At 35.5% G+C, this 27658-nt stretch overlaps 1 protein-coding gene across 45 annotated transcripts in view; it reads right to left on the bottom strand.

Moving 5' to 3' along the window:
• The window catches only part of KCNMA1 (potassium calcium-activated channel subfamily M alpha 1), a 480406-nt gene that overhangs the window by 342610 nt on the left and 110138 nt on the right, over positions 1 to 27658 (bottom strand). For all 45 annotated transcript variants that reach the window (XM_039380918.1, XM_027724023.2, XM_039380921.1 and 42 more), the window contains one exon: positions 11767 to 11931. In XM_039380918.1, the coding sequence (XP_039236852.1) occupies positions 11767 to 11931 (165 nt within the window). The remainder of the gene's footprint in view (positions 1 to 11766; positions 11932 to 27658) is intronic.

Genomic DNA, 27658 nt, shown 5'->3' with positions numbered 1-27658 from the left:
TTAGACATAAGTACCAATGACAAAATTTGCTGAGGCCTTTGTTGAGAAAAAAACTTCAGCCTTGGAAAAAAAAAAAGATCTGAGCAAACTGCTATCATATTCAAGAAAGATCCTGTTGAATTCATCTTTTCATACCTGTGTTGAGTTTCCATCCATAATACTATGCCAGGCTTTTGAGGGGTAGGAGAATGTGACAGATAAGCTTTGTTTACATTGCTTAGAGCAGAATGCAGAATTCTCTGATTTAGCTAAAATAATAGAACTGAACGTTCCAGGTTCTGTTTATATATGCATGGTTGCTAAACTGTAGAATAGAAGGGAATGGATTAGAAATGGCAGCATGCAACAATGTCCAGACAGTCTAATGACACCCAAAGCACATACAGATCAACTGCCAACTGTGCTAATGGTGCACTCTGTTGATTCTTCTAATTCAAAATTCTCTGTCTAAGGTTAAATTAAACCTTAGAGTACTTGGGTTGGACAGATTTAAAAATCCAAAACAAGGCATCCAATTTCACAAGACCAGACTTCCTTCCTTCTCATGAGGAACAGATTAAAAAAATTATAAAATTAAATCGCACAGAAGGATGCATTGACACTAAACTGCAGACAATATATTCTTGCCTGTTACCAAGATACACAGCTACACTTTCTCAAGGTACATGCAGCACCTTCAAAATGCATAAGATTAAATATAATTAAATATAATGGCTGACAAAAACAAATAGTTCCTCTCTATGCAAAACCTTAGCATTCTCCTATGCTTTGCAGAAGGCTTATGACAGTATCCCATTTTGTGTATCACAACAATCAGATGGCTCACTAAAATCTACTCATCTCTACTGAAGTAATTTTTGCAAGATTTTACCCTGACAGGCACAAACTGGGTTTTTTTAACAGTATGTGGGAGTTACATGTTTTTCAATGAGGGGACTGTGGGCATCTGACAGAACTGGATGGCTTAGTTTGCATGCAGTGAGGAGTTTCTGTCTATGCAAGGAAGGATCAGGTTCCACATTTCACTTTAGTTCCCAAATGGTATCACCATTCTGAGCAGTAACAAGTACACTGTGTTTGACATAAAATTTTTTGAAGTTTGGACTAGAAATAGAGGAAGAATCAGATCATGTTTCTTTTTCCATTCTATACTTACCCTGCCTCAATTGCATTAGTTTTGTGAGCCTCTCTTCATGACCACAGTCAGTGGTTCTATAGATCATAAGAAGGCATGGAAATACATTGCAGAAATTGCCTTTTCACCCACCTATCCTACATAGGTATGCTGAAAAGAAGCAATCTTCACAAGAGTGAAAGAACCTGCAGGACTGTTTCAAACTTCTGAAAAGTCCCATCCCTTTCCCTTTCTCTCCCCCACCTTGCCTAGCTTTATCCCATTTGTCCTAGCTTTATCCTGAGATGAAGGAAAGTGTCTGCAGGATAAAGACTCTCTGACTAGGAAGGAGGAGCAGGACCATTCAGAGCAGACATGCAAGTTTCTACTTCAAACTCATGGCATTTTGCTATAGACTTATGGAAGAGCCTGAGAGATTTCAGCTTCCAGGTGAAACACATGGAACAGGCAGTTAATATTCCCTGATTTTGACTCTGAATTGACAATTTCTCCATTCTGGTTTCTACCTTTAGATTTCCTGCTCTCTTTTCAGAAAGACAAGTAGATTGTTTACTATTACTTGAGATTGAACCAAGCCTTCCAAACCTTACCAACACAGACATCAGACTTCACAGGAAAAGTGGGACTTTCAGCAGCTGTAGTGGTAAGCTCTGAAGTTGTCTCTGCTGCAGCATTTGAAGCTGAAACAAGCATTAATTACAACGGAGAGGAATCTCCTGTGCAAAGCAATGCAGATTTAAGGAGTCACATAGAACTACTGAAGCCAGAAAAATATGCTGAGAACAATTCTCAGGAAACTTGTGCACATTCAAGTTAAGCACCAAACAACAGTTTAAAAAAAAGAAAAAAAAATATATAAGAAGCAAAAGGAAACTGATTGTGATAGACAATATTTTGTGTAAAAATTCACTGTTAGTTTTTGCTGAACACCAAAATGAAGAGGGTTTTTTTTAATCACAATCTTTGCAATTTGTTCCATTTATCCCATCCCACAGAACCAATCACTGATGGTAGAGCTGTACAAAAGCAAATACAGAATTATCTTTAAAAATATGCCTTATCACAGCAGTGCTTTGATTACAAGCACAATTTTATCAAATACACTAAATGCAAAGGGGGGTGGAAAAACAAAACGTGAAAAAATCAGTATTACCAACTGCATCATCAGAGCAGCCCTTTGCATAGGAAAGGCACAAATGCCTTAGGGGAAGCCATCTGTCTCTTCTAGTGAGCTTTGTAAACAGGCTTCATTTGCAACAGTTGTGTTCATATCTTTTGTTCAATACCTGACTATTGTCAATGGCGTAGGTGGAAGGTAAATTTCCTCTGCATCACACTCTTATCGTGAGGATGTAACACAGCATTATCAGAAGAAACACTTCTGTTTCATTATCAGAAGAATACACTTTCATTCTAGCTGTATCTAAGAAATAAGTAGCAAGGACTTTTCCTAACTTCTGTTTGACATTCATATACAGTGACACAGGACACCTATAGAGTGATACAGCATTACAACTTTTCAACAATGAAGACCTGTATAACAGAAATATTGTCTAACTGTTTACCTAAACCAGTTTTGCTCTGCCTGAAGAGTAACCACATTCCTGACTTTCTCCAAATAATCACACCATTTAAAACTTAACACATGATTTTAAGATGTGCTCGCACTTCTGTATTTTAATAACAGAATGCCACTGATATCTTAATTTAGACAAGAAAAGAAGTGGTAGATGTCAAAAATGTTAGAAGAATATATTTATTCCCACTGCAGGAAAAGCCTCATGCTTTGTAATACTGTTAGGCTGGATTATGCAAGCATGGTCATCTATCTAGAGGTCACAGAAGTCACTGCAGCACAGCACAAAGTTTGGAGAGAGGTACAGTAGTTACCTACAGTAGGTAACTTCCATAGCAGCAGCTATAAACTGACTGAAACACCACATAAATAAGGTAGATTAAGCTACACTGAGATCTGGCTTAAAAAAAGGAAGTTTACAAAAATTAGCAATTTTAATTAGCATAAACATTTACGGATTGCATGTGTGATGTATGCACTAATTTTCTATTTCTCCACCTTCTGAGCTAAGAATTCAAATGCAAGGTTTTAAGTCCATTTCTCAGCATAGTTCATGTCATTCCTTTATGAAATGTACTGTTTATCCTTTTCTTGATTTGATTTTACCATGTACATCATGCCTTATGTTAACCTAACCCATTCCACACATAGAAGTACTTAAAACTGGTAAAATTGAGAAGAAAAAAAATACTATGTATGTTTGACACATCACCCATGAAGTGCATGTTAGCCATGCACTTCATGGGTGACTTTACAGAAAAGGAAGTTTAAGATTGGCATATATTAATCACAAAATCATAGAAAATGCTGAGTTTGAAAGGACCCACCAGGATCATCGAGTCCAACTCCTGGCCATGCACAGAACACCCCAGGAATCACACCACGTGCCTGAGAGCATTGTCCAAACTACACTAAAAAAAAATATACTAAGAGCAAGCTGGTGGTGAAAGGATTGCAAACAGCCACCTGTATTCCTATATTACAGTATCATAGCTGATAATGAAGGGACTTCTTGGTCCTAGATATCACCTTATACGGAGATATGAGCATGCTTTTATTTTTATTATTTTAGTTTAACCACTAAATTATTTTTTTAAATATAACACTGAAATTGCAGAAGTTTTCCAAAAACACAAGGTGGTTATTTTAAAGATGTAGCGACAATCAGAAATGCTACATCTACATATAGCATCCACATGCAGAATTGAATAATTCAATGTCAGAGAAATATGCACAGGAGAAGAACTTTCCCATAAGACTGTGGGCAAAAGCCCACTCTTTGATCCAAAGCAAAAACCCTGCCAAACAATCCTTGCTACTGTCAATAATAAACAAATATTCAGAAAAAGAAGATGCATAAATGGAACTTAAACTAGCTGCAGTTACCATGGAAACAAGCAAGATTTACTCAACACTTCCTACTCTGTTCCATTATCATTATCTCATGAACTCAAATGGAGAACATTGTTCCTATTCCTATGGAAACCCTGGAAATAGCCCACATTGTCACAGGAGATTAAGGCAATCTAGAACTCATCTCTTGGATTCATTTATGCGCCACTAAGGCCTATGAAAGACTAAAAATAACTAAACAGCCAGAGTTCATTTCTCAGTAGAGATGAGCAGAATCTGAACTACTCCCTGTGAACAGTAGATAAGTAACAAACATCGACAAGCAGTTTATGATCTATGAACAACCACGATGAACAGATCTGTAGTTACACTGACATACTGGAAGGGACGTTCTCAGGAGTTCTGTGCACTGTCTTTATACAAATGCCCTAACTTGGTAAAGCTCTGCCCTTTCATCCTTATGCCATTTCTCTTATTTGTTGACCAAGATAAGGGAAGGGGAACTTTTATAATCTAAAATACATACATAACTCTTTCATTCTGAAGTCCTAAAATAACAAATGAAATCAACAAAATCACAAAATGAAAAATAACAAACAAATTTAAAAAAATCACAGGAAAAAAAAGAAAAAAAAAGAGGGGGGAAAAAAAGCAAAAACACCACCCAAATCACTCAAGAACATGAAATATTCTGTGCTTCCTGCCTGTGCAGTCAGACTTGGAGGTTGAGAAAGGCTTTCCTCTTCTCCTCTAGTTCAGAAACCTAGAGCACAATGCAAGGGAGAATATGGCACTATTTATTTTTGCCCAGCTAGGGGAGTCTATAGGTGACACCAAACTCTGCTTAACTATCTAAGAAAATTTGTAATTTCATAGCCAATAGACTGCAAAACAATTTTTTTATCAAAGAATGCATGTACTTCACTGCTGAAAAACTAATGTCAGATTTGGATTTCTAAAAGGCTTGAAATATTATGAGTATGAAAGACTAAACCACCGAAGAATACATTCAATTTCTATTGTCTAGTCAATTAATACACTTTATTCTAAATTAAGTGTTATTCAGATTAACTGAATCCTAAGAACACTACAGGTGCTCAGAAAAAAACTCACATAACTCCACAAAAAGATTGGTTACAAGGCATTTCCAGGATGAGAGGGTCCCACAATGGAAAAAAAAGAGAAAGAATTAAAATTTATGAGAGCTTTGTTTATCCTTGAGAAAGCTCCATATTCTAATTCTGATATGTTCCATTCTCAAGGTTGCTCAAGGTTTCTCTTCCTGCTTTGCAAATCTAGTAAAATTGCTGATATTGTCAAGAATGCTGTCGAAAAATCTGTATGTATATCAAATGAACCTGCCTTTCCAATTTTGCATCTGTCAGGGATACCAAATTATCCTTTGAGCTCCTATTCTCATTAAAGACAACCATTACTATCTTTGGAACTAGGGAGAAACTCCACATAATAAACCAAAACTAAGTAGTATATAGCACACTTACATATTTTTCTCAGGAAAATTTACTATAAATACTTAAATATTTATAAATCCACTGGTTTTCCTTGCTTGCATTTTTTCAACATACTCCACCACCTCCAAAACAATACACGGGAATATACTACTTAAAAACACAGAAAAATCAAGACAAACCCCATCAGTAAGTTTAATGGCATTGCTTCATGTATATTTTTCCTCTCTAGTGCACTCTTGATACAATTTTTAATCAATCTCCTCTTTATGACATATGTATGAAAAAAACCTATACCTTACCTAAGTAGAAACAAAACTGATATATTTAAAATGTTTGCTTGTACAAGAGTATTGCAAATTATTATTACATTTCAGTACTACATGTGTTTATAATCAAACTGTGATCATTATAAACGAATTAGAAAACCCAAAGGCTGAAATTTTTATAGCGTTGTATTTCCCTGAATGAGCAATGAGGCCTTCTAGCATCTTCAGAACTCCAGTCAAGGGTCTAAATCTTTCCACAGTAAGTATTTAGTGCACTGTTTACTGGATGGTCTTTGATTTAGACTTTTAGCCATGTCTGGAAGTTTTGATATCGATTTCTATAAAATTGTAACATGTAGACCTTGCAAAATGAGACCCTTTGCCGAGCAGAGTCCCAAGATAATCCCAACTTTTATTACTAACCTCAAAATTCTGTTCTATCTTGCCAAAACATTTGTAAGGCTTGCAGTTTTCAACCTTTGGACATGTAGGACAGTCTGAGCTGGGGAAAAGAGAATGACTGCTGAATTTTTTGGATAGATGAAGAGAATGTAAAAACAATTATATAATCCAAAGAAACTATATTACAGAAAATTTCTATTTAATTTAAAATGTATACTAGCAAACACATTATCACTTGTAATTTAAAAAAAGCCCCTTCATATATAACTTCCTTATCTTTAGGTTTTTTAACTGTAGTTAGTAAGTATTAGGAAAGCAATGCAAATAATCTTCTAATTAAATAACTTAGTAATAAACAGTTCTTCTCTTTCTTTCAGTGCTGACAACATAAAAGACATTTTGATCATGCAATGATTAAAAAGTAAATTTGCCTGTTTTCAACTGACTCTGTCCTTTAGGTACTGTGAGAGTCAAGGCAGAAACCAAAACCACCACATGGTGTTTAGCACAAGCTATATAAAGCTCATATCTCTGTTATTTGCTTACAGGCCATGTGTTAAAAATAGAACAAACAATCATTTTCTTCATGATTTTATCTCCTGGATTTGCAATTGAAATAACAATTTTTCTTTATCAGTTTAAAGGAGAGTCCACATTCAACTGGGTCCTAGATTGAACTGTGTCAACTTCAACAATATACATATGACTTTATTTTGTCTATCAAACACTCAACCTAATTAAGGAAATCTTTTTCTTCTTACTCAAATGATTAAAAAAAATATCATTTCAGGAAGCTAAATCAGCTCATAAATGCCTTTAATTTCCTGCATCTTCAGATTAATGATGAATGTTTCTGATTCTTCTTTAGAAACCCATCTCAGGAATTTTTATCCAATACTTCCATCATCTACAGCATTATACGGCACTTCAAAGTAAATCATATTTCCCTGAACAGATCTTAAGTAAACTGCTACCTTCTACTATTATTTATATTTATGCCACTCAACATCAACTGCAAACAAAACTGCATGGGTTCAATTAAATCATGTACTTATGCAGTTTAATATGGACACATTTTTAAACCATACATCGAATTCTCATCTACGTTGTTTAAGAGCAAAAGTCACATTTTCAATGGTTGCATCACCAAGAACACTACATTCCAGTTGTGCTTTTAAAACCTAAAGTATGAGGAGAAAAGGATATTCTGACCACACAACTGTAGGGACTGTGCCTAGCCAGCTATACTACTTCAAAAAACAAAAAAAGTTTCTTATTGAAGGGCATTCTGGATCACCCTCTATAAATCTCTTCCTCCAAAGCCTGCCCTTCAGATGAAATTGGGTAGTGTGAATATTCCTCTGTGCCTAAATCACTTCTGAAACGTCAGGAGTAGACATTTACTCCTAAAGCAGTAAGAATGTTTATTTCCATTTCAGTACTTCTATCTTTAGAATATTTACATAAACTACTGAATCAACTGCAATATTAGTAAAATCCCATGCACCTGCCACTTTTATGTCTATTCTGCCTATTCTTGCTGTCATTAACAGAATTATAGACTAGGAGACACTCAGTTGACAAAGTGATAAAGTAAGTAATGGTCAAATGTTTTGAAAATTTGATGGTTTAATTATTTAAAATTTCCCATTATCATTTCTTATGATGCTCACCACAACAACAAAGAAAAGAAAACTCTTTTCAACAAAATGAAAACTACTCCTAGAGACTCAAAGTACAGGAATCTGTTTCCTAATGGTTGTCTGTTGGAATTAAAACAAAAAACGCTCTGAAGAACCATGAGCAAAGGACACATGTGGAGATATTAACAAGATACGTTTGAGAAACTATTCTTTCCAGTAAACCTGCTCTCCAATAGTCACATTGTGAGGGAGTGGCATACTAAGAAATTATACAAGCATTTCATACTGAAGAACCAGACATAATTGACCACTTTTGTGAAGCAACACACAAAACTGATAGCACCAATTCTTCTGTGCTCCGAAAAACTAAGAAAGAGTAGATGCAAACAATATCCAGTTTTACATAAGAGCACCAGTATGAGAAACTTTTGTGCCAGGGAGACAGTTCATTCTGTCAGTGTTCTGAATCACTTCCACAGAGAATGTGCAAAAGTTCTTCTGCATATCAAGATTAATTTGCACAATACCTGTACCTTTGGTTTCACCTAGTTAGCTCTATCATGTGCAACTAAAAATACCACCAAAAATTAAATTACAACCCTGGGGTGTTTTTTCCACAACTCACAGCAAACACTGCTGACAGGACCAGACATCCCTTACAAAGAAGTTTTACATAGAGTTTCAGACACTTTATTTGAAAGAGAAAACTTAATTGAAATCAAAAGCAAAATATTTCAAGGTGTGAGCAAGTTTAAATTTCTCGTATCTTTGTTTAGTCTTTAAATGTAATTCTTCCTCTAATCAATGGAATGGGAGAGGAGGAGATTAGGAATATGGTTGGGTTTTTTCAACTTTGATTTCAGTTATAGAACTCTTCCCTCCCTCACAACCACCAATGAATTAAATGTTTTTAAGAAAACTAGTGTGGAGGGGAATCATCTCTATCAAAGATTCCAGAGTGTTTGTCGAGAATGGGTTAAATCATTTCACTGTCTCCAATGACCCAGATAATGAATAAAAAGTAACATCCCTTACTTTCCAGCAGATGCACTGAAACACGAGTTCATAAATTATGTCAGAAAAAAATAATTTACAACAACAAACAAACAAAAGTTATGTTTCAATTAGTTCTACAGCTACAAAAGCCTTCCAGTCTATATTTTAAAGGTCGTGTACTGATTTTCATCTATTATCTTAACAGAAACATTAGATTTCACTAAAAAAATGTGCAAATGTTGATGTAAATGTCCAATTTTGTACTACACTATGACACTACGACCTGTAAACACAAATTTTTGTCCTGTATTTTCCATAGTGTTGGCCTTTATTTTCTTCACTAGTAGGTAGCCAAAAAGTTTAAGTATTAAAGAGGTAACTATAGGAGCACTCACCATACAAATATTTGTTTCAACATTCCCAAAGCACTTGTGCAAACCGATCTGATAAATTAGAAAGTTGTTTTGTAAGGTTACTAGGAAAGAAATTAAAGTGTCAAAGATACAGTGACAGATTTTAGTAGAGAGAGGTCCAAAAAGTAGTGTGCTTAGATTCCACAAACAGCACTCGACATTCCACTAAGATTCACTGTGAAGAAAATGGCTGTCCAGGTAAGAATAATGATTGAAGTTTTTTCCATGAGCCGAAAACACAAATAAGCTTCTACTTCACAATGATGTGTGTTCAAGATTGGCCTAACTTGTCTCCTTCATTTCTCAAATAAAACCAGGCAGCAGTTACACAACTGCCTTCAGGTGATCATGCTGAACTGAAGATCAATTATAACTCTTCCCAATTCCATTTTCAGTGGGCTGCTTTTTAAGCTTCTTTTTTTTTTGTAAACATTGAATGTATAAGACTGATTTTAATTTAAACTCGCACAATGAAAAAGTGTACCATAATTTTTTTAGCTGCAGATATCTCATATGATTTTGATTTCATAGAACTGTGAAATCACCAGTTCTTCTTCAGAGGAAAAAAAATTCCACATTTTGATTCAGAAATATAGCTATCAGGAAGAGGCTGTATTAAATTAGTAGGAATTAATGAGTTAAGTCCTAATATTTTCAAATAATTTTGCTACATCCTATATGTACAAATAATGTGAATATTACCTCTAGCACAAATGTTCATTGAAGCAGTTAGCCTTTAGCAAATATATCCAGAAAGTAAAATTTAAATGAACAGCCAATGTTCATATTGGAAATGGTCCTCCATGAATCTTGTCAATTCAAATAATGAAACTAATGAGTGTTATATAAAAAATAAATGCATCTTGTTTTCTAAACTAAAAAAAATGAACTAACATATTCCATACATTGCTACATATTTCTCAGACAGTTAGTCATATTCATAAACCCAGGTGTGCACAAAACCTGTTGCTTACACCTGACTATAGATATACTCTCAGAAAGAACCTAATCCAGCAATATTGGTCAGCTAGTCTGTTAGAAAATGCAATGGTAAACTAAGCCATCAAATAGAATTGACTAAGTTCTTCCAGTATGTTGAAAAAAAAAAACAGTATAATGTATTTTATATCATTTATATTAGGTTTTTGTCTTGATTGCTGGTTTATATTTGTGCTCACATATAGCTCAGTAAGAACAATACAGGCCAATTTCTCACTGCATAGCTAGGAGCAGAGGATTCTGGTTTTGGGTGATACCCTTGATACTTGAATTAGAACAAGAAGCACAACTAACATTTTTCTTTTTTAATGCTGAAGAGTTCAGGAAAACATGCAAAATGCCACTTTTCATAAGACAATATGTCAATATGCCAGTTTCACATAGAAGATATATAGCGCTCAAAGCTGCAGTGAACACGCTTTCAAGCTATAGATAAAAGTCAGCAATTAACATAAGCAAATGGGAAGAAGATATTTTTAGGAAAAATAATCAAAATAATATTCTTGCAGAAACAAACAATACAGTGGCAATTGAGTCACCTCAACTTTTTACTGTAGAAGACTTGACTGAGGAGTGCAATTTCTTTTCTTTTCCTCCCTTCCCTCCCCCATCCAAATAATTACTCTATAGACCCAAACTGACTCACCTAAAAAAATCCCTTAACCAAAATAAACGAAGACACAAATCCTTTTTCAGTTTAACCCAAACTAGTTACAAAGTCTCCTGGGATTCTCAGAAGTTTTAAATGGGATTTAAATCACTTTAGCTGTTAGTTTATAAGTACATGCATTCTAACAAGGAAACTAATTGAAATGACACAGGAGATACCTACTGAACTCCACAGAAAACCCTTGGCAATTTAGTATTTAACAAGGCTCTAATGTAATTATATTCAAATAAAGCAGAAAACTACAGATTTTTTTTTCAATGGATCTTTAAACCACATATTATCAATATGTGGCTCTATTTGATACATAACTGTTCACATGTTTGAAGGATTTCCTAAGCTAATAAAGAAAAAAATCAAGAGAACATACTACTAGTCTATTGAAAATATCACAAATCTCATTGCATAGCCAATTCAAACTTGTCTTTGCTTTATACTTCTGACCACTATGTACACTTGTAACACTGTGCTTATTTTCCAAATTGGCTTCTGTTTTTCCCAGCACAATTTTAATTCCAGACAAAATAGGCCTAAAGTTTTATCACCTAATATGAAATTATTAAACTCACTGTTTGTAGCACAGTTCAAAATCATGGTGCCAGAGTACTGAAGTACTGAAGAGTACTGGGGAGTGGTCTGGAAGTCAGTTTTTCTTATTTACTGTCTCCGCCTCTCTCTTACAGTGGGAATTAGTCTGCTATTTTTACTTCCAAAAGAGAAAATTGGGATTGACTCAATGCTGATGAAACAAACCAATCAAAAATCCTCCACTAATGCTCAGACACAGTGCTTCTTAAAAAAATGTTCTTTAAAATGAAAACATAGAAAATCATAGAAAACTTACAAGTACTCTGCCAGTTAATGTCTGGGCAGATATCATGACTCCTGCCCAATCCTTCACAGACGTCATCCATCCCACTTCTGCTGCCACATTCTCCTCTTTTTCATCTGTTGGTTTGCAGGCTCCATCTGCCTGTGTGTCTCCACCACCATTGATCTTCTGGGCCTCCTGCAAAGTAAGTATTTGGATTAGTTAATGTTTAGCGATTTGACAAGGAAAGCCGGAGCAAAGTTATGGCTAAGAAATGCTACGAAAAACAGAAAATAGGTCTCCCTGGATTCCTGATAGATGAAATTAAGAACCTACTTGGATGTATCTCTTTGGAAATCATAGAAATAGAAGTGTTCTATAAGGCACCAGACTAACACTAGATAATAATATTCTCCTTGACATTACATCTTAAAAACATATACTTGGCATCAAATATGCTATATGTTCCTTCCTTACAAGCAGCATAAGTGACAAGAGCTCTGTATGCAATTATAGAGCTACCTATAAATGAATTTGTCACATATACACTGAAAGACCTTTGATTTACTAGTTCAAAACAATGCATACTGAGTGTGAACATAATTTATGCACAACTTTAATTTAATATCACTAGAATCAATAATCTGAGTAAACCTTCACTAATAACCATGATGTAACAAGACAGTAATTATCAAGTGTAGGGGAACAAAATACACCATAGAGAATCTGCAGGGAGCTGCCATGCTATCAGTGAATCAGTTTTTCAATGAAAGTGTTTAATGTATCACAGGAATTATTCTGTCAGTAAGTGGCTCTCACAGAACGGAGAGCTAGAAATTAAAGAGGAGCCTCAGCTGCACCAAGCTTACTGATGAGTCACACGCACTGGAATTCATATCAGTCTCTCATGGATGTTGCAGAAAGGGTGCCATGCTCTGTAACTGCCTGCTACATGCTACAGTCACTGGTGCTGCACAAAAATCAAGGGAAATGACAGGAAAAGCCAGTCTGGATTGTATAGCATTTAAAACAGACCACACGCAAAGTATCAGACTGTGCCACAAGCGTGCCTTTGGTGACAGCATAATACTAATGACTTCCTGAAGACTTGACAAGTTATGCTAAACAAGCAGAGGGGAGGCAGCACGATTCAGTGCTGAAGGAAGTACCAAGCACTTGAACTTCACACACAGATCTACACTACTGCTTCAAGCACTCTGCACAGACCAACAGCTTGAAAGATCTTGTTTATAGATGACTTGTCTCTAGGCCACTAAGCAGGAAATCAACTGCCATTAATGCCCTTTGGGATATCTATTATACAAGCAAAGATGCTTGACGCTGGTTATGTGATTATTATTACTACAGTAGGAATACTACACTGTGATGATCAAAACACATAGCTGTGAGATGGCCTTGAGGACACAGCTGGACATAAGGGTACAGGGCACTTCCTGACAGTACTGAACTAATAAAGCAGTTGCATTGAATCTGTCAGCAAAGAACAGCAGAGCAATGCTAAAAATGTAATATGGAGACCAACAGTTGTTTTTAGAGAATTGCAGCATCACAACTTAATTAGCTAATCAGGTTCTTTCTTCTCTGACAGTTTCCCTCCCAAAAAGCAGGCTCTGTGTTCTTACTAGCAATTACAGCACAGTGCATGATGTGGCTGTATTGATAATAACATATTATTCAGAGTTACAACAGTAATTCAGTACACTTCCTAAGCAAATAACCAGACAGAAGATAAAAAGTACTCTGTATTTGCATAACTGGACCTCATTCACTGACAAATTTGGACACAGTGAATCAGATGTTTTGCACTCAGCATTGAATGACATATCCTGCACTGCACACGCACAGAGCACAACCTACAGAAATGAGCTCATTGCAGAGGACAGTGATGTACAGCACAGCATGAGGCATTTCCAGCAGAGTAACACCTGGCTGGAGGCAATTTGTGACCCATAACATCACCAAGCTGTATAGATCAGTCCCAAAGAAATGCCTTGACCACCATCAGGGTTTTGATTATAATTCAAGAAAGAGAAAACTAGGCTCAATATAGACATTGTAACAAAATAAAACATTGAAGTTAGACACATCTCCAAGGTTCTGGTCACTCTCCCCCAGAGTCTCCCTGACCCCTCTGTGGCTCAGGATACCATTTCAGCCCTGTCCAGGGCCACCTGCTCCCACAGCCCTGTCCTATCCAGCCCTAGTGAGCCAGATCCCACAGCCTGGCCAACCCACAGCCAGTTCGCCTTGCCTAGCCTGATCCACAGGCTAAGATCCCAGGCTGGCACCCAGAAGGCTCCTGGCAGCCAGGGCTCTTGTCCCACCACCCCAGCCAGGGAGCTGGGGCAGAACCCTGACCCACAGGGAGCCCCCCAGTGTTGTGACAGCTACTGACTGGTTAAAAAACTACACATTCCATTTATTTCTCTCTTCCCACCGGTCTCTCTGCCTTTTGTAACTGCTAGAGCTTGTCTTTCGGAATGTAGACTTCACACACCAGATTTTGCTGCATGGTCCTCCTCTGCATTGCACAGCAAGCTTTCATACTCTGCACAAGTTTATACTGAATGAATTAATGTGATTTTCATAGTAAAGGAGTTTTAATTATCTCCTCCTCTCAGATAAGAAACTGAGGTGGTAATTAAGTGCCTAACTCAGTCACTAGAGAAGTCATTGGCAGAGTGAGGATGAAACCACTGTCTTTCTTGATTTTTCCACCTAGTATCCTCTGTTTAACATCACAGGGATTCATACCTTGCTAAAAACCTTCATAACTACAGGTTTTGACACAGAAAGTCACAGAAATACAGATCAGTGAACAAAAAGAGCTGAACTAAAAAGTACATTTTATGTTAGAGAACTTAGAAATAATTAAGGTTACAAAATTCTGTTATTGTGTATGTGTTCCTTCCTTACTCCCAACCTTTTTGTCAATAGATGCTTTTACTCATAAAATTATAAAAATAATTAAAAATCTCATAACACTCAATAAAATAGTAGGCAATTTACTTAATTGAAGGAGAAAGGTAGTTTTTACATTTTGAAAAGGTTTTCATAGCCTAAGTTCTCTTTGCTATATTGACTTCTGGTTGCCAGTAGAATAAAACAGTAAGTCATTGACAGACCTATTCACTATTTGATTCTCTAAAGGTATTAAAGTCTGTAATACGTTTGATTGGCTGTATTTCTATATTCATGCCACTTACTCCACCTCTACTAAAATCTCCCACCCATATTATTTCTTAATTAGAATGTAAGTAAAACAATTATCCCCTGTCAAGTATCATTTGGAGCAGACTCTCACGATCAGCCTAGTTCTTGCCACTATTGCAGCTATAATTATTATGCAAATTAGTTGCTGCTATGTAGTATTTGTGTTCAGCTTGGATAATTTATATTTTTCCATCTACATGGCTAGCTTCTTATCTTACTTATTTGGCAGCTGAGTATTAAGAAAAGTTTGTCCTAAGTCATTACGTCATTATGCAGAACTGAGGAGGTTTAAAGACTTCTTTTATTTACACTGAGTACAAATCAGACCTGTTATCAAGTGTATAGTCTGTTCCACTGCTATTTCTTCACCTCATAGCATTAAGTAACCAGTACCAAAACCTGAAAAAGGTGCTTAGAATAATAACCTGACAGTGACAATAATTGTTTAATTATTTACAAGTTCAGTATTACAAGTAAGGTATATTTATCCACTCTGCTTACTCTGTTCATTATTTTAATTACTTGAGGACAGGAACATTCAGGTAGATTAAGTGAGAAGCAGCATATTTTGTGAAACATATGTTTCCTGAACCTAATGACAAAATGGAAGACATGATGAGAAGTGGTGTACAGGCATCAGGACTCACTATTCTACCAATTGTTTAACAAAGACCTGGACCAGAAAGTTCAGTGCTTTGTCTCCTATTTTCAACAATAAATATTGATTTAGATTACCTAAGTTCTAGAATGCTTAAACACAGTTAACCTTAAGGAAGAAGAATTCAGAACGGGAAAAGACACTCAAAACCATTTAATGGTTGTGAAAATGTAGTCCTGCCTGCTCCATTTCACCTCTAGAACACCTGTACAAACATAGAACCACTGCATAGACACTCCATTCAACCCAGGACAACATGAAATAAAATCAGAAGATTATTATGCAACCTTAAAACATCTAAAAATAATTTGTCTTTTTAGAAGCCCTAAAAACACAGGATACCATAAAGACTCTGAAGTATGGTACTGAAAAAACTTGGTCACTTGTTAAAATATGTTAGAAAACACAGGGAACAGGCAGGTAATGTGAGAGAAAGAACTGAAACAAAGAAAAGGATTTGATATTCCCATTTATCTAACATCTAACTAATTGAATATCACAAAAAATCATAAAGTATCACCTGTAAAGAGAATACAGGGCATTGAGTCACGCCCACATCACTCAAGACAGTATGCTCAATTTAAGTAGAGGTTTAAGAACAATAACACCAATATAGCAAGTTCAGTATCAGCCTTTGAATTTCATCCTAGATAACACGAGATGAGAAAAGGCCCGTCAGAATGGCATCTGCACCCAGTTTAAAGTATGCAGTAATAATTCAGTAAGAAAATATAGCTTGGAGAAGTTAGGAAAGGGCTGCTAATTGCAGGTTGCTGGCATCAATATTGCCATTAACCACCCTTCAATTAATAGCACTGCATTCCTAGACCCTACATCTTAAGAAAGGTTTTATATCAGATCAACAGCACTTCCATACTGGCCACTCTTATACATTAAGAATCTACGTTTATGTTCCTTTCCTTTTCATTCATCAGTTTTCCCAAAAGCCACCAAGAGATGCTATGTGAAGAGGAATAATTTTGCATGTAAGACTATTTCTCCTTTCTGTTAGACAAACCTCTAAAACACTGAGTTTAAAATTATTAGACTTGCATCAATAATTTAATTCCGTGTCCTTAGATACATTAACTCACCATTTTGATAAGTCCAAATAGGGGTCTTAAATTTATACAAAACCACAATATTATGCTTCATTCTCAGAAGCTGGGCTATGAACAGTGCATGATAAGACTCCAGGTAACTACTGAATACATTGCCATGCCAGATGCTTTCCATCAGATATAGTTACCATCTGCAGTCTTCATCTTAATAGTTACTAAGTACCAATTCATCCAATGATAAAAACAAGTAAAACAAGAAAACCCTGAAGCAGTTCACCTGCTCTAATGCAGTTTAGGAAATACAGGTTTTCACTGGATTATTAATAAACGAAACAAATGGGAATGTGAGAAATGAATAGCTGCATGGAGACTTACAAACCTCTTGGAAAACAGTCAGTCTTGTAGGAAAGAGAAAGCAAAGGCTAAATTAAATGTGAGCTAAACTGGCCTATCCACAGCATCTCCTTGAATATTAGGTTCATAGACAAGTCATTAAGTTACATTGACGTCAGTTATCATATTGTAGCTACGGTTTGACTGGTTTCAAAGGATTAATTATTGATACCAAGACAAACATTATTCCTTTCACTGAATAAAAGAAACAGAATGATGTGTGGAAAACATAGCTGATGAGATAACCAAGCATTTTGCTCTCATAAAATATTCATAAGCTATATAATTTGGTGTTTGCGAATTTGGCAGGTTAAGAAAAGTAAGTCAAAAACAGAGTACAAAAGTTTTCTTATTAGTTTAAGACTGAGATGTTAAGCTCCTGTGAGACTACTCTTTTTGTTTTCTATATTCCTGCAGGAATTCTGAGAAACATCTCACTGGTCCTTAATAACAACCAGAGCCTTACTTTCTGTGCCAGCCAAAAAAAAGAACAAAAACCACACCACCCACTTTTTTTGTTTGTTTGTTTTCCAGTGACCAGCTTTGCTGTTGCATTTGTGCAGACTTTAAGTAATCCTGATAGATTTTTTTGTTCCGTGCCCTTCATATTTCCGATATGGGTTACTTGTATAAAATCCCTTTTTCATGTCATTGCTATGACTGACAAAAATTGCTGCAGTAGAGGAATTAATTCTAAAACCTTGACCTGAGAGGCAAGGGAAACTAGATTAGTAATATATAGTGTTCCACACACGATTCCACAAATAGTACAACAGTCTGTCAAATGAAGGGTTCCTGGGTATGGTTCTCACTTAAGAATATGAAACAGCACACACCTACGTTATTTGAAATCTGAAGAAAGTACAAAAAGATTCAGTTCAAAGATTAAAATTTTCTACATATTAACAGAAGTGTTATAATGTAACACTTTCATTGATGTGAAACAATATTTCCAAATAATTGGAAAGTTGACTGATAGATTTCCATACCAGCCTAAGAATAGAGAGGCATGCTGGAAGTCCCTGTTGTGTCACCAAATTTTGCAAGTCCTCAGCCACACTATGTAGGGTCTTCACCTCATAGCTACAGAACAGAGCTACAGTAGTTCTGTTGCATAAGGATCTTATAAAGATAAATATTTTTAGTGTTTCAGTATTACACAAATGGAAGACAATGCAGGCATAGTGTAGGGAATCAGAAAATAAGACACTAAAATCTGGAAAAGATTGTTAGACTAGTTATATAAGACAAACATATTAAGACAGATGTGTAAAAGGGAAGCAATTAAGAACTATAGGCATTATAAGCGAAATGAAAAAGGACAGTCATTACAGACTTACATGCATCCAAATGGACAAACAGGGTGTTTTTTAAAAAACATGATTGGTTCAAGTTAGCAGGAGTTTATATCAATAGTTACATAGACTTTCACCATAAGTTAACAAGTCTGTGTGAATAACTTCATTTATATTTATTCATAAAGATTCCTTTTCTGCTTCTGATTACGTATCAGACCACATTTACAGAAATAGATAACCTGTGAATTTGTCGTACAAAACAAGTGGATTTACTGTCTGCAATACATAAATAAATAAAAAAATAGGGCAAGTGAGTGATATACTCAGGTCAAGAGTATTCACTGAAAATATTTCACAAATTGTCAAACTAACACCTAGCCCATATATTTATTTTCCTTTTTTCATAGTTAGTAGAGCATTTCTTATTCATTTCCTCTAAAACAACCAAATTATTATTGCATTAAAATATTCTCTGAAGGCCCTTGCAATTATAAAGTAGCAGACAAAAGCATTTAATTTTATTAATGAGGACACTAAGTTTAAATCAAAGGACACGTCATTATTTTTTGGTTCCTACTTTTTGTAGAAATAGGTACCTTAGGCAGATCAGACAATTACCACGTAAGATGATATCAGTCTTTAACTGTATTTTCTGCAGTTCAAGCCTTATACTGACATCATTCTTTAAAAAAAATATTTTTAAAAGAGCTTTACCACAGAGTAGTCTTAAATAAAACAGAAATTAAACTTGTAAAAATATATTAAGCACTATCAGATGGGACTTAGTTATCAAAACTATAGAAGTGTCCATTAATGGAAAAGCATAGAGAAGGGTAGAAAAGTACATGCATTTCCTGTTATCCTCCCATTTTACTTCTTCCCACCCAACAGAAGGCAAATCAAAGTAAGAACACAAGTTTTTAAAGTAATTAAAAGTAATTCAGGTATTGTCATGAAATAAAAACTGCCAAATTACTTATAGCCTATGAAATGATTAATCCAGAGAAAATTTTAAATATCATTAACCCAAAAGTCTCAAAGTGTTTCACGAATGCAAGAAAAATGTCTTAAAAATGAGAAAAAAAGTAAGAAACAGTGGGAAAATTACCTAACTTGTTTATGCTGATTACAGGAAGTACTCTAGCTGATTGCTTGTAATTTTGTTTTTTGTTGTTACCATTAGGTAGTATGCAATTCCATGTTTTTCAATCATCACCTCTTGGCACATTTTTTAGTACCATTAAAGGATGAAAAATACATTGAAAAAATAAAACATTTGATTTTTCACAATCTTAAGAGAAATATCAGTAGTAAATACTTTATAATCTATGTGATCTAGATTATAAGAGTAGTTTTTACAAAATAATTGTGTGGTAGAAGCCGAAATAAGAAAACTACTGAAATAGCTATTCACTGCCAGGAATAGTCAGTATTAAAATAGGTTATTAAAAGGTTCTGAAAATAGAAGGTTTATTGCACGAAGAGATATTCACAAATACTATGTACAAAGTAAGTATCAAACTGCTTTGTCAGTGAAGGTAAACTTCACAGTATCTCTTCAGTTGCATACTTTTCTCCCTCCTGCTCAATCACAAAAAGGGAGGTTTTTACCTATTAGCAAACAATACACGTTTTCATTGCATTAACTTCATTATGATTTCTTGCTTGTGCTACTAGGGGTCTCTAAGAGAAGGAGATGCAGACTGAATTGTAAAAGGAAATTTTCCCCCTCTTCTATGAATTACAGAACAGCAAGGCACTTAGTACCTGTGACTAAAACTCGTGCTCAAAATCACCTCTCTAATACCCAAAAATCACAAAGAATCCATGGATTAGGAAAGGCAGTACACAGCTTAAGAGACACAGTATACAGTTTATGAGACAGAGTCTCTAAGCACAAGGTACTGTAACTACTCCAAAACTAGAATCTTGATCTTTATGTAAAAGGAACTAACTACTCCCTTCCTGAACTGAAAAAAAAGGTTTTCACCTTTAAAACTTGGCGACAGGAATTTTAGGTCTTCATTTTCTTCAAACATTTTCAAATGGAAGGGATGGACTTAAACACTCGTGTTTTCTATTTTGTGTGAAATAGCAAATTATCGATATTTTAGGGAAATACAGGCAAGCTTCATCAATACTAATCCTTTCAATTAGAATTTATCTGCATTTACATTTCTAAAAAGAGATTTATGATTTTTCACAAGGTTTTAAAGGTAACAGGGTAAAAGATGAAGGAGAGTTCCATTATCTGCCAAATTTGACAAAACAGTAATCTCTAAGGCCTTTTTTGATTCAAGGGTAGTATATAACATTTATTCTCATTGTATTAAAGCCATAAAGGAAAGCACAATGCATTAAAGGCAGCTCTCAGTAGGATATAAAGCCATATCTAAGCCTTCATTGATGTAGGAAATTAAGTTCCAGTATACAGCACATAAATATTTGAAGAGCAGCAGGTCAGCCAATAAGTAATTAAAAATATTTACTAGCAGACAATACTTCTCACTCAGAGATTACAGAGTGCAATGCAGCTTACAGACTGCAAGAATTTGGTGCAGGGGGAGGCAGAAAGCACCCAGTGTGCAGGAACCTGGAGAAAAGATATACAGTTCTACTTGTCAAAATATTTAAAATGTAGATTTATTTACAAAGTAACTGTTTCAACGATTACTTTGAAATAATTACATTAAACTTAGCATTTCCCCCTAAAAGATCAATTACATCACCTCGTAAGATATGTGTAAGTGCTATTATTTAATCAAGTAGCTATGGCCTCATTTATTACCCACTGCTATGGAAACAGTTTTGTGTAATCTGAATCTCATGACTGTCTTGCGTAAATGGTAGACAAAAGTTTTTAATCTGTAAGGAATTTTTCTTCTTTTAGGTTAAATTTCTTTTAGGTAACATACATTATTTAGGTTCACTTCCTGGACATTAAATAGCAGCATTCAAATTATCCAATATCAACACTTGTATAGACTACAAATACTGCATCTGGTACATTTATGATGCAAGGAAACACACACAGTTCCTATAAATTCATGGATATTGACTGAAATCTAAGGCAGAGAAGAGAGGAAAGTCAAATTTATGTTTCACTTGCATATTATAGTTCCATCAAATTTTATTTATGCTATATAGAATGAGTACAAGCTCAGTGGATTATCTCTGACTTTCTTAACCTCATCACTTTAAATAACAGGAATAACAAACTGGCACAGAGATCATCTCCAGCTCTTTGTGGGCATTCCAGTGATGCACTGCTAGGAATTGATGCATGACTGTGACATTGAACATAGCCTTTTTAAGCAATCAGAAGTTGGACTAGTGGAAAATAAAGATACATGGTGTCCATTCTTGGCTCTCATAACACATCCTGCTCCTGGCAGGATTGAATCTGCCTGTACTAAAACTTGTAGATGAAGCTCCTACTCTGACAGGTCATTTTCTAAATGAGAACAGCAACTCTCTGAAGTTCCTCAGAGGCCTGAATGCTTAGAAGCAGCCCTGGCAGAGTTGCGTTAGTAGCAGAGGGCAGGTGAGGTGCTTAAAGGCAATCATTGTTCTTTCTCATGAGTCTGCAGTTTTGGGTTTCAAAATTTATCAAACCAGCAAATACAGCATATGTCACAAAAATATGTTACCTCTGAATACTCCCTCTGCCTATAAATTATGCACGATACAGCAAGCAGTTATTGTCACCTGATCAGGAAAGACAATGAACAGATGTGAGAGGACAGGTCAATTTAAATTTTTAGCTCTTTTTCTAAGATTAAATAATAGTAAGAAGAAATGAAAATATAACTATTTTTAAATCATCAAAAATATTAAGTTGCTTGACCTTCATGGGAGCAGAACTGGACAATGATGAATAATAAAGTTAATGCCTCTGTGGAGACTTCAATCTTGAATGCCCTTTGTTTATATCTTGCAATTTTATGATAATGGGATCACTTTATTACAGAGCCTAGAACTCATTTTTTTCTTTTAAATTTTATATGAATTATTCTGATAAAGAATTCACAGCAGCATAGAGATTGAACAGTTCATCAAAGCAGGCTGTCACACTTTACACTATTCACAATCTGTGTTTTACAGAACCTACTCATCAGCTTGAACTTTAAGAGACTTTCTCCATTTACAGTGCTGCATAATTACCTCACACGGCTTCCCAAGACGCAGGTGCCCCCCATAATTTATCTATGAATGAGATTCATTGACAATCCCATACAAGTATCACACAACGTTAAAAATTTTACCTTAAACTACTTGTTAAAAGAAGAAAGGGCTTAATTAAGATTAAAAAAAAAAAATAATGATTCATCCATCAGTAATCCACATCTTCCAAATACCTGCCTCCAGCAACAAGACATTGAAGCAATATATATAACTAGAAGATGCATTTGAGAAATAAATAAATATCTGCATTTCAGATTCAGCTGATGGAAATCAGGAAAAAACTGTAAGATCAGATTTTTTTTCCAGTTTAAAAGTATGATTTTTATCCTCAAAAACTAGTTCAACAAGAAAAACAGAATCTACATGGCATAACAGAAGTCATATGTAGCATGCTTCCCATTTTGTCTGCAAATACACAACCCTAAGAAGAGTATTAAAGGCTATTTTTCTTCCTGGACACTTTCTAAATCCTCACCGGCATCATGGGATGCACTGTGCACAATGCAAATGCTTCATTTTATTAACACTTTGAAGTGCTCAATACACTGTAAGTGATGTGCAATACTCAAGTACTTTTACTTGATGCCCCTGTTGGCAACCGCTACTGCCTAAAAGCATCTAGTGGTCCACACCCCAGGTTGCAAAAGATTTCTGCTAAATCAAATGAACTTCCTGAGAAGGAAGCTTCTTCCTCAAGACCAATTCATATATCAGATTTTTGTACTGTGCTGTTTAAATAAGACTAGACTTCAAATACATTTTAAAGGGCTCTCCATGGAAAAAAAGTCTCCTTGTTATTTATTGAATCAATAGAAAGAGCTGTAAAAATTCAAATTAAAAAGTTTTGCCTTCATTCAGTTTTCATTCTTTGCAGGACTCAAAAATGATGAAATGATTTTATTTCCTCTAAAACTCCACCAACTACTACCATATGAAATTGAGTTGGAATCCCTCACTCAGATTCACAGAAATCTTTTCCTGTACTGATTTCTGCTCATGCAGATAACCACAGAAGTAACAGAAAACGATAAACTAAGCAATCTTTCCAAGCTCTACTTCCATTTTTATAAAGCAAATAACATTTTATACAAAGTTCTAAGCAATTACTCAAAACAGAGGCTAGTGGTGGAAAAAAAGCCCAACAAAACAGTAAATTAGCTATTTTCCTTTCTGTCAGTTTTTTCTCCTATAGCTGTTCACTTTTTCCATCATATTCACTACCAAACCTACAAATCTTTACTGCTTCTACAAGTCACAAAGTGATCTTTGTGAGCTACCATTTAAGTACACATCACCTCATTCATTCTCCTGCTCTATGTTCTCCAGCAACATCTTTGCAGGTATGATGCTAAATGCATCTTCTTCCAATTCTCTCAACAAACACAGGAACAAACAACAAACAATTCAAACATAAAGAGAGAGAGAACAACTGGGCCCTCACACTCTACTCTCACCAAAAAGGTCTTGTGTATGTTCCCCATTACAATCAGCTACAGCAGCTGTAGGCATATGAAAGCACACCCTGTGAAAGTTTCTAATGTCTTTTTTTAAACATAATACCAGTCAGAAAATGAAAAAAGGAGCCTGGATTCTTCTACAAGAGTTGTGAGGCACTGGCACAGGTCGTCCAGAGAAGTTCTGGGTGCCCCATTCCTGAAAGTGTTCGAGATCAGGTCGGATGGGAGTTTGAGCCACCTGGAAAAAGTCCCTCTCCATCGCAGGGAGGTTGGAACGAGATGATCTTTAAGGCCCATCCCAACTCAAACCATTCTATGACACTGTGATATGAATCTGTGATTCTACTAGTCATCTCTCTGGATACTGTCATCTCATAAGGGATTACAACCTAGAAAAAAGCATTGTAAATATTGTGGAGCACCGTGTGAAACTAAGTTCAGAATGATAACACCTTTGTCCAGAACAAAGTACAGATATAATGCTCCTCTGACTGGGTTTGAGTTGACAGCAAGGAGAACATGATTCAACAATGTCCTCTGGCAAAGAACAGGCTCTGTGAGGACGTGGTCACAGCACCAGCTTATCAGAGTTCAAGGAACATCTGGATGATCCTCTTATGATTTAGATAGTCCTGCAAGGAGCAGGGAGTTGGACCCAACAGTCCTCGTGGGTCCCTTCCAACCTGAGATATTCTATGATTCTACATCTAATCTCCTAACCTTCAGTCTAAACCTGCCTTTGTGAAACCTTCCTAATCCTGCTCTCCTTATACACCCATGACCTCTGACCCCATTAAGATGTTTATCCTAACACAGTAGGGATTGAGTTCAGTAAAGGTCTCTAGTCACAAAATAGAACATGCTGAGAGACGAGATTTATGATCTAACCCATTCATTCAGGAGATAGGGAGGTATCATTCCTCTTAATTTTTAACCTTCTAATTGCTTTTTTTAGGGATGGGAGTTTTTGAGGTTTCCTTCCCCTTCCCCTCCCACCTCTCCCTTCAAACATAACAGTTTGTCATTTTGTGTCTAAGTTTGGCTTAAAGCCTCCACTTTCTTTCTGAGCATCTTCTATTATTGTCATTGATTGTGGTGGCACTGAGTAGTGAAAATATGATCAACATCAACACACATACTCTGGATGAAACTCTGCCAACCTCCTGGAGTGACAACAGATGTTTTTGTTAGTTCTCATGTCTTGTAGGAGCCAACAGTAACCCAGGGAAAGAATCAAAACCTGAAAGCAAGACTGACAGCAGGAATAATACTATGGTCCAATGGGCACTGAGGTCACCATTTAACTAAATAAGGCATCATGGGAGTATACACACCAAATCACCAAAATAGTTACACAGCCTTTCAGCTTGCTGGAAAGATTTTTTGCTACAACAAAATAAAAATACAATTGTATATCAAAAATATCATTAGGTTGGGTCTAAACCCAGTAATGTGTGTGGCAAGGCTACTGTAATTGGAACACTGGAATAATAAAAGCTACCAGATACAGAAATCAAGCTCCAGAAGGAAGATGAAAGTTCAGTGGTTGGACTATTTAACTGTAAAAGTAAGCATATGGGAATGGCTGCAACAAATGTGCAGACGTAGTTTGCTGATTTAAAGATTTTAGGAATTACAGAGTAAAATGGAATTCCTAAATATTATATTAATTAAAATTTAGATTTTTATCTAAAATGGATTTTTTTTTAGAGACTGCTTCACTATTACTTCTGGAAAAAAAATTGTTTTGCTTAGAAAACTTAGACATAAAACTTAATAATTCCATAGGCAACTCAGGCTTCGTATTAACAGGCAAGATATCCTCTGGGCTAGTGAAGTCATAATTCAAATTCTGTCATAAAAGTGAACATTAGGGATTCTCACAGGTTAATAATCACATGTTTTCAGTTTATGTGGTGAAGTTCTGTTTTTCTGAAGATACATTTATTATCAGCTCTGAATACAATTTTGAAAAAATATACTTTAAAATAGTGACAATTCCAGGAAAAAATTAAACAAACCTAAAATCTTTTATGTACATCCAGTATAACAACTAATTTAAATTTCATTTATTTTAACTAAAAAAAACTCTACATTATTTTCTTAGCAGTTCTAAAGGACAAAGTGAAGAAAGTCTCATTCACTGTGACATCTTTCAGAGACACAAAAAACTTCTATGCCAGTAAGTTTCTAAAAAATAATGAAACTATTTTATTCTAAAAGCAAACTGAAGCACGACCACTTTATTTTTTTAAAAAGGGCCATATAAAGCTTTCACTTTCAGATGTGCCTACCAAATATTCAGTTCAGCTTAACCTTCATTTTTCAAAGGTACTTAGAAAAAAATCTTTAAGACAGTCTCAAATATGGCTAGAAGAATGGAGGAAAATATAATTAATCAATTCTCACAAATTTATGCTAGAAGTAGGGCAAGTTTCCCATCACAAGTGGGATTCCTAACTGAGTTAGATGAGTCATTTCACCTTGTAGGAAGAGGGGTATGAAAGGTAATAACACAAATTTTGTTCCTGGCAACCACAGTGCAAAGGCCACACTGACAATTAACTCATATCAAGAAAAAGTCCAATTTCTTGCAAAGATTATACAGACCTTTTAACAACTAATTCTAGGTTATTAGAATACAGCTTTGAGTTTGCTTCCTGACATCTTAAGTCACCCAGCATCCCAGCGACGGTGGCATTGCTGCCTTGCTGTGCTCCAGGCCCTGGAGCTCCAAAGACTATTTTATTTCATTACTCAGAGACCTAGCAACAGTGATATTTAATAAAATGATCATCAGTCACTAAAAAAAAATACATTTTAAAAAATGTATGATTTTCTGCACTCCCTGTAATCAGTGAGTTCTACTGGAATCTAAGTAGTGGAAATTTTTCATCAACACAGGCATATCAATTATGAGAACGTCAGCCCTGTTGGATGCCAGATTCAAACTGCTGTTAGGTAGGCTGTTTATGAGATGGCTGGAGCAGAACAGTAGAAAAGGATAAAAATAAATTGAATACTTAATAGAGAAAAAGTAAGGTTAGAACTATATACAAGCTGCACGCAAATCCTAAGCCACTGCAACAAAATTCTTCCCTGATTCCTTCAAAAGGAGTTTGCGATTGTATTTTTGATTTTTTTTGTTTGTTTGTTTACAATTAACTCACTCTCTCACATACACACACTCTCTTCATGATACTCTCTAGGATTAAGACAGATTCTAGTATGGACTTACACAACTAGGTCTTAATTGCTTGAGACCACTAAAGAGTTGTTTGAGGGTCTCTCCCATTACTGGTCACACTAATATCCATGCTATGACAAAACTATCTCAGAAAACAGATTTGTTCATGCTATCAGTATTTTGTCCCAAATGCATTCAGACATACAGGCACCACTACTCTGATAAGCCTGAATCTTTCACAAGCCCCTCTGAATCTATAAAATCTGCAGAGGTCCCTGAAGATGAAGGTTTTCATGCAGACTTATTTCAGAAGTATAGTGCCAATACTTCGTCTTCTTCCTGTTTCTTTGCAATCAAAACTGAGCTTGTTAAAATATCCACTTTCTCTACAATGTGAGGATAGAGCATTACTATCAAAGAAGTTCCAGGTGGTCTAATCAAAGTTATAGTCC

This window comes from Pipra filicauda, unplaced genomic scaffold (genome assembly GCF_003945595.2).
Source record: "Pipra filicauda isolate LSUMZ 115617 unplaced genomic scaffold, ASM394559v2 scaffold207_size1410395_pilon, whole genome shotgun sequence".
Classification (NCBI taxonomy): Eukaryota; Metazoa; Chordata; class Aves; order Passeriformes; family Pipridae; genus Pipra; species Pipra filicauda.
Note: the sequence above shows the minus strand (reverse complement) of the source record. Positions and strands in the feature narration are given on the sequence as shown.